The sequence below is a fragment of the Aspergillus luchuensis genome, chromosome 7 (genome assembly GCF_016861625.1).
Source record: "Aspergillus luchuensis IFO 4308 DNA, chromosome 7, nearly complete sequence".
Taxonomy (NCBI): Eukaryota; Fungi; Ascomycota; class Eurotiomycetes; order Eurotiales; family Aspergillaceae; genus Aspergillus; species Aspergillus luchuensis.
The window spans coordinates 1,399,450-1,412,609 of NC_054855.1; the positions used below are offsets into that span (position 1 = coordinate 1,399,450).

At 48.1% G+C, this 13,160-nt stretch overlaps 3 protein-coding genes across 3 annotated transcripts; all 3 read left to right on the top strand.

Moving 5' to 3' along the window:
* Positions 1-946: 946 nt before the first annotated feature.
* Positions 947-2,718, top strand: AKAW2_70529S (cytochrome P450; the record flags this gene model as incomplete). Its single annotated transcript, XM_041683120.1, has 5 exons — positions 947-1,145; positions 1,210-2,084; positions 2,150-2,260; positions 2,321-2,487; positions 2,544-2,718. The coding sequence occupies 5 exons, from the start codon at positions 947-949 to the stop codon at positions 2,716-2,718; spliced, it is 1,527 nt and encodes a 508-aa protein (XP_041547413.1).
* A 1,432-nt stretch (positions 2,719-4,150) lies between these two features.
* On the top strand, positions 4,151-5,752 carry AKAW2_70530S (uncharacterized protein; the record flags this gene model as incomplete). Its single annotated transcript, XM_041683121.1, has 5 exons — positions 4,151-4,384; positions 4,453-4,579; positions 4,633-4,756; positions 4,810-5,264; positions 5,403-5,752. 5 exons carry the CDS (start codon positions 4,151-4,153, stop codon positions 5,750-5,752), a joined length of 1,290 nt encoding a protein of 429 aa, XP_041547414.1.
* Positions 5,753-6,888: 1,136 nt separating this feature from the next.
* AKAW2_70531S (uncharacterized protein) lies at positions 6,889-8,562 on the top strand (the record flags this gene model as incomplete). Its single annotated transcript, XM_041683124.1, has 2 exons — positions 6,889-7,076; positions 7,131-8,562. 2 exons carry the CDS (start codon positions 6,889-6,891, stop codon positions 8,560-8,562), a joined length of 1,620 nt encoding a protein of 539 aa, XP_041547415.1.
* Between the last annotated feature and the right edge of the window lie 4,598 nt (positions 8,563-13,160).

Genomic DNA, 13,160 nt, shown 5'->3' on the forward strand with positions numbered 1-13,160 from the left:
ATCTTAGGATGCACGATGACTAACATTTTCAACGTGCTCAGACCTGGGCCATATGGCTCGCCTTTTTGAATGCCTCCTCTTTTCCCCGGTTAAATAACCAGTTACTTTATCCCGTGCAGTTTAGTGTCCAATGGGTCCCATTATGGTAGTAGTATCAGCTGGCTTCATCCTCGGTGGTTAGGCCGCTTCAGCTGGGATTCACTGGCGGACGGCAGTGTGCTGACCTAGAAGGTGCCGACCGGTGCCATGCCCTTGACAGCTGATTATATCCTAAAAGGTATACTACTGCCTTTGGAGTCAATTAAATGCGTTTCAACGACACTGCGCGCTCAAATCAGCTCACAGAAGCAATGTTGGGTGGCCAGAAGCTGGATAGGGACGAGCCGTGGGTGAAGAGAACAAGCGGACAACCGACCTTGGGGCGCACGGCCCACAAGAGACCAGTTTCAGGGCTTGTTATCTTGCAATATATTCTCGAAATTGCCAACTGTTCATTGGATTCGGAGGATATGTCAGTCTTTCCCGGGACGGGTTAGGTCTGGCGGCCCGGTCCTGAATGGTCCTCTTGTAGCTCACTGCCTAAAGAAGATGGGAAGTGGACAGGCGACGGGACAATCTTCCAGATGCGCCAATTAACAAGAACACTTCTAATCGTGGCTGGCTGTCCGAGCGTTTTTCCTCCGTCAGACGGGCGGGGAAGAGAAGTTGGACCCGCAACGGCGCCACAGATCGTTCGTACGCTATCTACGAGTTGCAGATGCTCTGCATTAGCGACTCAGGTTGTACCCCTCTGGCACGGCAGACTGATTCAACCAGTCGACGGAGTCTCCGGGGGTGCCCATCATTTATAGCCCTGCTCGATTCTGCTCTCAATTTTGTGTCCTGGGTGCAACTCTGACCTTGAAATCGACCCAAACCACCACTAACCCTACCCCCAACCACCACCATGTTTGTATACGCATGGCTAGGCATAGCTCTCCTCACTTACCATGCTTTCCGCAGCATATATAGGCTGTGTTTCCATCCACTTCGCAAAATTCCTGGCCCGAAGCTAGCAGCTATCACCTACGGTTACGAATTCTACTACAATGTTATCAAGGGCGGCAAGTTCGTGTGGGAAATTGAACGCATGCATAAGATATATGGTACGTTTTATTACTTTGTCCCAGCTCTTCCACATCTTTCCCTCATGACCATCTCTTCAATCAGGCCCGATCATTCGCATCAACCCCGATGAAGTCCACATCAACGACCCGGATTACTACGAGGAAATCTATACTTCCCGTGCTCGCCGGCGAGAGAAAGACCCTTTCCAAGTAGCCCAGTTCGACATCGACGGCGCAGCCTTCTCGAGCATCACACCTGAGATACATCGTCAACGACGCGCCCCTCTTGATAGATTCTTCTCGAAACAAGCCATCTCCAACATCGAGTACCTCATCTACGACAGCCTAGACAAGGTCATCAAAGCCTACAAGGAGGCATTCCAGAGTAAAAGTGTAGTGAGCTTGGACGCCGGGTTTGCAGGCTTGACTGCGGATATCATCCACCAGTATGCCTTTGGGTTCAACCCGGGCAACCTAGACGTGGAGGGATTCAACGAAAGCGTACGAGATGCCGCCAACGCGGTCTTGCAAGGGATGCACTTACTCAATTTCTTCCCTTTCATCAAAGTGGTCTTTGGCCTGCTGCCGCACGGGTTGCTGCGCCTGATCAATGAGCCAGCAGTGAAATTAGCGGAGGAGAAAGAGGATTTGTTGGCGCGAAGCGCGGCAGCGCTAGAGAGGAACCAGACCCCCGTGAAGGAAGATGAAAAGATCAGTAATAGCAAAGGTGCAATCCTGGATGCTATTGCTGCGCCTCGTATGCCTGAACATATGCGGACGCCTAAAAGACTCATGGAGGAGGGGCTTTCTCTGGCTATTGCGGGAACAGAAACCACAGCGCGGGCGCTCTCTGTCGGGACCTATCACTTGCTTACAAAAGAGCATGTTCGGCTCAAGTTGAAAGAGGAACTGAAGACCGTTATGCCTACACCTGATATGCGGGTTAGTCGCACGGAGCTGGAGAAGTTGCCTTATCTGGTGAGTAACATATTCATTTTCGAGTTCCATTATCAACACTAGATACTAAGCTTTGCGACATGTAGTCTGGTGTCATCAACGAATCCATGCGTCTTGCAACAGGTGTATCGTCCAGGATGACCAGAATAGCTCCCACAGAGGCACTGGTTTATAAGGAACATGTCATTCCCCCTGGTGTACGCATCGTCTTTCCCAATACTGTTGACGTCAGTCTACTAATACCTCCACGCCAACAGAGTCTATTTAGCTCATCCAACGTCTTCATCCTCATGAACCCCAACATCTTCCCCAATCCCCACGACTTCGATCCGGAACGCTGGATTCGAGCTGCCGAAAAGGGGGAGCGATTAGACCGGTACCTGGTGAACTTTTCCAAGGGTGCTCGGATTTGCCTTGGCATGCAGTAAGTTAACATGCCTACAGATGAGCGGATCAAATGGTTACTAATTCAATATATAGACTCGCTATTGCCGAGCTTTTCATTGTTATCGCTTCTCTTATGCGCCAATTTGATATGGAGCTGGTCGACACTCCCAAGGAGACCATTGAATTCGCCCGAGACTTTGGGGCGCCGTATCCTGAGAAGGGAAATTTGTTCATCAAAGCGAGAATTACGGGGTTGGCTCAGGAGTAGGTACACCCGATTAAGTTTAAGCAAAGTGCTCACTCAGCTCTTGGGGATTAAGTATCTCCTATCAGTAGTCGAGGCAGATAAAGGAGTATCTAGTTGTCATGATGGATGTGATAGTTATGTCAGTTCTTGTTCATATAAAGGTAGCAAAACGTTTATCATCTTTCCCATGAGCACATCTATATCATGTGGATATCTCTGAATGTAAATCCCTGCTCGCTGGTTGATATCAATCTATAGTATCACTTGCGGTACCCAGATTCAGTCCCACAGGATGAAGTACCACGATCTAGCACATGGCATTCCAACGCAATACACAAAAAATAGTACCTTGTTTAGCAGACTTTCTGGCTGTTGCTGAGGGTCGTACACAGCTCTGCAAGGAGATCGTTGTCGGCTGAACATGGTAGGACGCGTTAGTTGGATGCATTGCCTGCTAAGTGGAATATCCAGCAGCACTACTAGGAGCTCCCTGCAATTACTTAATATATACAGCTATCAGGCCAAAAAAAATTCGGATAGTACAATTTCTGAAGGGAATGTTCTAACTACGTGTGCGCAGTTGTACATGGCTTTCATGTTCATCATCCACCGAACAGGAGACAGTCATGGAATCAATAAAGCAAGAGGTTAGTAGATTTGAGATATTAGGGATTTGACTTTTCGGTTATGCCGGAGTATCTCAAAGGAAACGATGGACTCCGAGAATTTGGTGTTTAGAGGGGTCTACGGGCAGGAGGAAAACACCGCCTGAACGGAACACTCGAAACGCGCGCCTGACCACCATGCTCCTGCCACTGATTTGCATGTAATACTCATAATTCATTGACAAATAAAGCAGTCATTAATGTATTATATAAATTCCATATACAGAATAATGTCGAGGCACTAACCGCTAGACCAAAAATGATATATCGCACTAGTCAGCCAGGCGACAGAGAGATATCTGTCCCAACAAATAACACTATTGAAATAATATCAATTATTGGAATATTGTGGTTAGGATCGCGCGCGTGTTTCGGGTGTTCTGTTCGGGTGGTGTTTTCCGCCTGCCCGTAGACCCCTCTAGTATGCATAGTTCGCGGATCTCTCATGATTATTGGAAAAGTGATAAATCAGACACTCGGACAGTGTTACACATATGCACATGTAGATTCCGTTGGTACACATCTGAACTCCCCACCACTTCTTGAATCCTATTCATTGCACTGATCAACCTTCGTGACGATTTTGTTGACCTGTGCATCATGTCGTGTGCTCTCCACTTTCTAGCGTGCCATCTAACCCTATAAGAGGGGGTCCATAACCTTGTCATGAGATATTGACGGCTACAGTTCGTTTGAGACACTTACCAATCAAGCCACCTCCTTCTTGAAGCCTCAGTATCCTCCCTTAGAGCTTACGTTTTTGCACCCCTCGGCAGCTAAAACCCGACATGAGCGTGCACCAGAACGACCATGTGATTGACAGCGACGAGGTCGACCGCATCGCCATTGCCCCAAATGCCCCCGACCAGGTACCACGTCTGATCTCAAAGATCAATACACATGGTCAGGCCTTTATGATGGGGCAGTCTAGCGTGCGAGCTCAATTGGCAGACGCTGCGGAGTCGCTGTTGGCCGCACTCGAAACTCCACGAGAAACGATCCATAGGCAGAGCTTTCGGAACGTAAGTTCTTCTAGGTACTATCCGTGAATTATAGAGGGGAGAGAAACAATTATTCACTATCTTAGTAGCCCAGTGGATGGGCTGCCATTAATATTGCCATCGACCTGGGCATATTTCGCCTGCTAGTTGAGACCAAGCGGCCCAAGTCGATCCCGGAACTGGCCAGTGCCACCGGTGCGGACCCTGTCCTGCTGGGTGAGTGGTCTTAGCTTCTGGCTTTTTTCTAATTAAGAGTAACTCTCCTACAGGGCGTATTATGAGGCATCTGGGGGCTATCCACGCCGTCGTTGAAACAAAACGCGGCGAATACACTACTAATGGGTTTTCCTTCACACTCGCCCACAGGAAATATTCTGACTCTATCCTCGCAGCGTTGGTCCTCTTCGATTTCATGATACTGTACTATTGCATACTAATATAAATAGCGCGGGCTCCATGTACCCCTCCATCAATGGTATACCTGAGTTTCTTCGCCAAACTGGCTACCAAAATCCCTCCGACGGCCGTCACTGTCCCCTTCAAATGGTCTATCGCACGACGGACTCGCTTTTTGAGTATCTCGCTCATAACCCAGTCGTTGGCGCGCAATTCAACACTCTCATGGAAGTCTACCATCAGGGTCGTGCCAGCTGGATGGACCCAGGCTTCTACCCGGTCGATCAACTCATGTCTCCATCCCCGATAGGTGAGCATGACGTGCTTCTGGTCGACGTTGGTGGTGGAAGAGGCCACGACATCAGCGAGTTGCGCGCCAAGTGGCCGAACCTTCCCGGGAGGTTGATTCTTCAAGATCAGCCTGCAGTCCTAGCTGAGGCTACCAATCTACATCCGTCTATCGAACCCATGAGCCATGATTTTTTCACCGAGCAGCCAATCAAGGGTATGTCCCATCTTGTTTCATTCGCTTATTGTATCTCTTTATCCTTATTTCTCTTATTTCCCTCTTTCACTGTTCTGCCATCTCGTATGGCTGACCGAAGCTGACTGGGGCTGACTGGGGCTGACTGCGGATATCCAGGAGCTCGCGCCTACTTCCTCCACTCCATCCTCCACGATTGGCCGGACAAAGACTGCCATCAAATCCTCGAACCCCTCAGAGCCGCCATGATCCCACGGGTCAGTCGGCTCCTAATCAATGATTATGTTATGCCTGAACAGGGTGCGCACTGGCAGGCAACATCGCAGGACATCAACATGATGTCGATTTTGGGGAGCTTAGAGCGGACTGAATCACAGTGGCGGCAGTTGTTGACCGAGGCGGGTTTCCGCGTTGTTAATGTATGGACTGTTGATTGGTGGTCGGAGAGTTTGATTGAGTGTGAAGTGGTGGCTTCTTCGGCGAGTGAGACTGTCAGAGACAGACTTTAGAAAATCTTCGTTCATTTTATTAGTTTGTTGGTCTCATCGCACTGTTTCATCGGGCCTTGCTGTGTGTTTGTGGTGATATTATCACAAGCCTAATCAATTCTCTATCTATCAACTTCGACAAGATTATGGGTTTTGAGGTAGGCAAAGAAGTTATCTTGAGGATCATCCGAAGCAAGGCGGTCCATGTTAGTAAGGGATAAGGGGATGGTGACATCGTGAGCAGCTGTAGTCGGCCATTGTTGGAAAGAATAGTATAGTCAATGCCGATCCTTACCAAGATCATAATCGAGCGATCTTGTCAGGATCAGTGGGTATGTCGCTGAGATCAGTAGATCTGTGGGCTGCTTGAAGGAACTCTAGTACTCTGTATGTAACCTGCTTTGAACGACCGGCCTTTTTTATCACTTACTCTCACATATGGAGCTGTTTGGGCAAGTTAGTGGCCAACCTGTCGGTCTACATACCATCAAGTGACTAGGGGCTCAAAGTTATCTGCCTGTCACAAATACGATCATATTTTATCATGGGCATCCTTCAGCATAGTATCAAAATACACAATTTTTATCCGACACGCGGCACAACGGTATTGTAGTAGTCTAATGGATATCTCTCATGAAGACTAGTATAGACTGTATAATAATGGTATTCAATCATCAAAGTGTCAATCAGATCTTGTAATGGAATTCTGTATAATGTCTTGCGGCGTAAAAGTCAGTCATAGCGCAAGGGAACTCGGCATAACGGATATAGCGAATTGGCCCTAAGTACCTGACCGATGATAAAGATCAGCAAATTTACAGGTCAGCTAAACCATCTTATCCCACTTAATACAGAGTAGCGCACGAAGGACCTGAAAAGCTCCTAAAATCAGAGATCAGAAGCGAATAACATCTTAAGAAGAGGCGGAAATCGTCTGATCCCCTGGGACTAAAATCTGACACTTGCGGGATCCTACTCCACCACGCGTCTTCTGCCTCCCGAATCCCGAGCCGCACTGTCCCATAAACCCACCCGTTTACTTATTACCCCCAATCGCCAGAGTTGCTGCCTACCGTTGGGAGGTTTCTGCCTACAGCTGGGAGGGTTACCCCTGCTTACCAGTGGCACAGACTTCATTCCACGCAGAACCCAGCAAAATGGCACTGCCCCGGAAAGACCAGGTTCTCTCGTCCCGAGAAATCGAGGGCTTGATTGCTGCCGGACAATCCATTGTCATTGTCAATCAGAAAGTGCTACGTGTCGATTCATGGATCCCATACCATCCCGGGGGTCACAAAACCATCCAACACATGGTCGGCAAGGACGCCACCGATGAATTCACCGTGTATGCACACGATCAATGATGTAGGGATGTAGCTCAAACTAACTTGTGGGGCAGATTCCACTCAGAGGAGACCATCAAAATGGCCGATCGGTACCAGATCGGCCGGGTAGAGGGACGATGGCGGAATTTTGTGCCTCCCATCCAGGGTGGACAGTTCAGACCGTATCTGGACGATAAGCCACCTTCAGACACCAAGCAAAATGCTCCTACTACTTCTGCCACGGACAAAAGTGAGCCAACTGACAATGGAGATGGCCGCCTCAGTCCAATTCATCAAGCAGCGACTGAGCTCAACACCAAAGAAGCAATGACCTTCCTAGACAGCCAAACCAAGGAAGAAATCAGCCTCACCCTAACCCGCTACCCATCCCTCGACGAAGCGACCCAAGGCGACATCATCAAGAAGTACCAACATCTCCATGACCAGATTCAAGCCGAAGGCCTCTACAACTGCAACTACATGGCCTACGCGAAAGAATTCGCACGCTGCTCACTAATCTTCACCACCATGCTCCTCTTCCTACATTATGGCTGGTACTGCACCAGCGCCATCTTCCTCGGCTTCTTCTGGTCTCAACTTGTCTTCTCCGCCCACGACGCCGCCCACGTCGCCATCACCCACAACTTCACCATCGACAGCCTAATTGGCATGATCATCGCTGCCCCCATCGGCGGCCTCTCCCTGGGCTGGTGGAAACGCACCCACAACGTCCACCACATCGTAACCAACGCCCCCGAGCATGACCCAGACAACCAACACCTCCCCTTCTTCGCCGTCAACCACCGCTTCCTGGGAAACCTCTTCTCCAGCTATCACGAGCGCCTCATGCCCTACACAAGAGCAGCCAGCCGTCTCGTCCCCTACCAAGCCTACCTCTACTACCCCGTCCTCATGTTCGGCCGCTTCAACCTCTATGTCCAATCCTGGATCTTCCTCATCCAGGGCCAAGGTCCCCGTAAAGGCCCAGCCTGGTGGCACCGCCACTTCGAAATCGTCGGCAACCTCCTCTTCTGGCTCTGGTTCGGCTACGGCCTCGTATACCGCTCCATCCCGACAGCCTGGGACCGATTCCTCTTCGTCATGATAAGCCACATGGTCACCATGCCACTGCACGTGCAATTCACCCTCTCCCATTTTGCCATGTCAACGATGGACCTCGGGCCCAGTGAATCTTTCGCCCAGCGCATGCTCCGCACAACCATGGACATCGATTGTCCCGAGTGGTTGGATTTCATCCATGGCGGGTTGCAGTTCCAGGCGATTCATCATCTGTTCCCCCGTGTCCCGAGACATAATCTGCGGAGGACGCAGAAGCTTGTGCTGGAGTTCTGTCGGGAGGTGGGCATCCCTTATGCGCTGTATGGGTTCGTAGATGGTAATCAGAAGGTTGTGGGCAGTTTGGCGGAGGTTAGCCGTCAGGCTGCAATCTTGGCAAAGTGCCAGAGGACGATAGCAGAACGGGGGGATTTATTGTATGGGAGGTGAGGTGAGGTGAGGTGAAGTGAGGTGAAGTGAGGTGAAGTGAGGTGAAGTGAGATGAAGTGAGTTGAAGTAAGGTGAGGTGTGCGTGGACGGACTGTCTAGGGTGTGGAGATTGTAGAATAGAATTCGGTTGCATATCACAGTTTACCCGAGCAGAATAGAAAATGGATTGTTGTTTACGGTGAAAAATCTGAGGCTACCAGGTACACTATACAAGGATTCCGCTCCCTCGCTCGGCCCTAACGCCGAGTCCGAGGGGGGTCCAGATCACGCGGGTGTCGCGTCTAGGGGCCTGGTTCCGAAGGGACAAAACCAGGCACACTAGGTAGACGTAGGCAGCCTTGGGACGAATGATCCGTAGAGAAGAAGGCCCACTGGCATCCGATCAATCAGATCATCAAACCTCAACCAGCAATGAACACAGCATAATCCATGAATGAGCACACGACACGAAAAAATACCCCCCATCTTCATGATCATGATCATGATCATGATCATCACTCCATACGGAAATGATTCGATCATCGCCACCAACCTATCCCAATTTTCCCAGACAAAATAAATAAATTGATAAACAGATAAACAGATAGTCAAAACCTACTTACTACGTAGTGGCACCTTTATCCCGCATAATCAACACGGAAGTGCCATAGGACCAGTCCACTTCGCAATCAAACTACCACTACTACCACTACTACCACTACTACCACTATCTATTAACTAGATAGGTGAACTATCATACGACCAGAAGAAAACTTAGCAATCTAACTAGAAGAAGCTAGGTTTGAAATGGCGGCAAAATTAATGACTAGATACTGCTTTGGAGTGTGAGGATTATTTCGTCAATCAGCTTGAACCTGTTTCGGATGGAGAGGAAAGATAGGTTAAACAAGAATAGCTAAAGGTAATTTATGGTGGAGAAGGAAGTATGTACAGAAAAATATTATTGTGTCTGATTTAGGGAGGGTCTGGGCGCGGTGTGAACAGTCTGGAAAGTCCAGCAAAGGGGAGAAAGGAAATGGAGAGGCGATGGAAAAAGTACGGAAATGAAGATTGGCTGTCTGAATCGGCGATTATCCTGAAAGAATTTCAAGCGAAAAGCTTATAGGGTGGGACTTTAGCTAAATGAAGGAAGGAACACAAATCCGGGATATCCTCCCAAATAGGACAAAAGCACAAATCTTGGATACCCTCCCGAATAGGACATAAACACAAATCCTGGATATTCCCCCAAATAGGAAATAACAATCTACCAATGTCATTTGCTTAGGTGGAGGGCTGGGGGTAAGAGAAGACTTTCCAAAGTAATTTAGGTAGACCAGGGAAAGTTCATATTGGATTCAATTGGATCTAGGAAGACCTAGACAAAATGGTAGGATCGAGTAGGAATACGATAAAATTGCACAGGAGTCGATAGAAATGAGCAATGACATAAACTACAGGTCCAATTCACTATCACGGGACATCTACGAAAGGCAGATGAGTAGATCCAAAATCCTTGATGGCAGGACCCGTCCGATAGTAGGAGGTACATCCAGTTTACACCTGAAGTAGACTAACAATTCAGAAGAGTACAAAATCTAATAACATAGATGTAAATGAATGCGATCCTCGCCCCCTGGCAGACATGAACTAGATCCGACGCGTTGGGCTAATAATCGCACCCACGGTTATTGATGAGCGGAACAAGGCCCTGTGGAACCGGACAGTAGCAAACCTCTCCGACCGACCTGTCGATCAGCAAAAGCGAAGAGGGTGTGCTGAAACAGTTAATCCTCCGGTACCGTTGCCAGACGACTCGGTTGCGCAATAAGTTAACCTTTCGACTACTGCAAGCAAGGCCCAGGCCAATTATAATCAGGGGTTTTGTTGGTTAGCACAGAAGGAGCAATGATGTTTTAGTGGGGCTGTAGCACTTCCTACAAGGATCAATTCCTGAATGAACACAACCCGACACGTTGATCTGCTGAAAAAGAAATTATGGGACCGACAGAATCTTCATTCTTGGCAAAGCTGGAGGTAAGCTAACTCAAGAAACGTTCATTGCTCAGGAACAATCTCGTGCCACAGCTGATTGACGGGCCATTCCGTCCAAGCTAAATCCGACCCCAGTACACCTTCGACGGATCCAGCTTTTCCCACACACTCCCTCTGGTGCTCCAGTGATCTGCAGTCATTCGCACTCAAGGTCAAAATATGACCTGGATCGTAGATGCGTACTTTTGTTGTTCTATCAGGCTGTTTTGCTTCCGGGTGTCGCTCAGCATTGTCTAGGCATAGATTTGAACTTATGCCCTACTTCTTTCAATTTTCATTTTTTTCTTTCTTGGACTCGCAATAATGTTATTGTTTACTCCTTCTTGTTCTTTTTAACTAAGGAATTGAAGTAGATTGGAGAAAAAAAAAAAAAAAAAAAAAAAAAAAAACAAGAACGCTTCAAAAGCACTTTTGAATAAAGACTAATTGATTGGCTACTGACTACCTGCCCAAGAAATAATAATAATAATAAATATCGGAAAGGGAAGACAAGGACAATGGGTCTGCATAGTTTATTGCATATCCGGGGTTTGGCCGCACAACGGCAGAACTCGCATCCTGATGCGCTCTGCAGTGACACCGTACTAGGATTATCTCGAGAGAGCTGGAAGGAATTCCCCCTACCCACTTCCTCATTGAGACCTCTGCAGATGACTTTCCAAAGGCATTGATCAAATTTCCTTTTTTCTAGTTATGCATATGTCTAAAGCAGCCACAAGATATTTGTACGTAACTAGCGTAGGCAGACTGGATGATTCAATGACGCCTTTCGTCTCCTATCTTTGGTTTTGAGGCGGTACTAATATGTAATATACGAAAATATTACATGAACCTGACTCACAGGCTAGCATTATTCATCAATGAGGCGGAGCGTTTCCCATAGCGACAGCTCCTAGAAAACTTTGCCAGCCGCCAGCCTTGCGGTGATAGGTAGATACGGAGTAGTGCCGAAGCTTCCCGACGTCCCAACATGACCGTAGCTCCATATTTTTCCAGAACCACATACGCAGTACCTGCTACCATTTTGCACAGACCTGGATGCGAAACAGCCGAAGACAGGTCGGCATCTCTTGCTCTGGGGGTCGTGGCGAAAATGCCTTACGATAGACTAAAAACCGCGTAAACTTTTAGAGTGACCATTGGCAGAACCGTTCATGTAGATAGAATTGCCATTCTAGAAGTGGTCTTCCCAAGTACAGATAACCGTCAAGGCTCTCCGATCTTGGTGAGTAAATATAGGTAACATATGAGATCTACGTACCATCAGGAGTTGTCTCCTTCACTAGATTGAAGAATGGAAACTGGAGCGATCATAACTCATTAGCGGAAAGGGAATAAGACCCGCCTCCATGTTGATAAAAGCTTTTAAGGCTTGATAGATATAGCAGAAGGTTTTAGTGCCTCCGAGAAGCCATCAATCTCATTGCCGCGAGGTATCCGCATGCCAATCCCGGCGGCGCTTTGGGCACGAGGCAGAGTGGGACCAAGCCAACTGAGCCCAGTGTTCGGTCTGGCAGTACACTCTGTGCCTGAGCTAGCTCGTCCTAAGAGATCATCATTTCGGGTGCGAGACACGCACAGGCGTTAAGTGTGTCATCCCGACATGTACCATGTAAGAAAAAAGACATGCGTGAGCTGTCGGGTTGCGCCCCCAACCCACCGTCTGCGCATGCCTATCAAGCCCTCTAGACCAGATATCGGATTCGGGTTACGCATAATGGGGAGACTTAGCTGTATTCCGGGGCCATGACTCTTTCCATCGGGCTAGAATTCTACACCTCATGACCTATGCGAAAGTTATATAAAGGGCCAATTTCCATCAATGACTGCTCCCTTCCATCATCAAGATCATTCATCGTCCCATGATGAGTTCTCTCGCATTTCGTGTTTCTCTCACGTTCTCCGTACACACCTCGTCAAACCGGTCTGTGCGATCAAGTGAAGAACCTGGCAACTTTGCGACCATGTTCTTGACTATTACCATCTTCGCCGATCCGATGAGAAGAATTCAACCACGGATTAGTGTTCTTTATCGACTTCACAGAGGTAGTTATTCTTTCCCAACTTTTAAGCCACTGGGGGTTGACATGATGCAAGGACCTCATCAGGTTGACTATCCTGATATCATGGATGAGGATGTTCGAGAGTAGATATACATCAGTGAGTGAGCCCGACCGATACAATGTGGGCGAAATTCATAGTGATGCCCCAGTGTCCTAGTTCTGCACCCACGGCCATGATATGTTATCGGGGCCGCCACTATCTGGACTGGTCTCAATGGGGCTTCTGTGTTTGTCGATTTTTTGGCCAGACTTATATGTGTTGAAGCGATGTATGGATACGCCTTGGTTAGCGAGTTGTTGTATACTTTCAGAGAAACGCCACTCAAAATAAACAGCGCAAATATATTAGTATTTTGTTTTTGGTGATGGATCTCAAAATATATTCAAGATAGGCCTAGCGAGTAGATAGGATAGTTGTAGACGGCCAGTGGGACATAATTTATATCCTATGGAATACATGATAAGCTGAAAATTAGACTGGAAACATTACCATTGTCGACC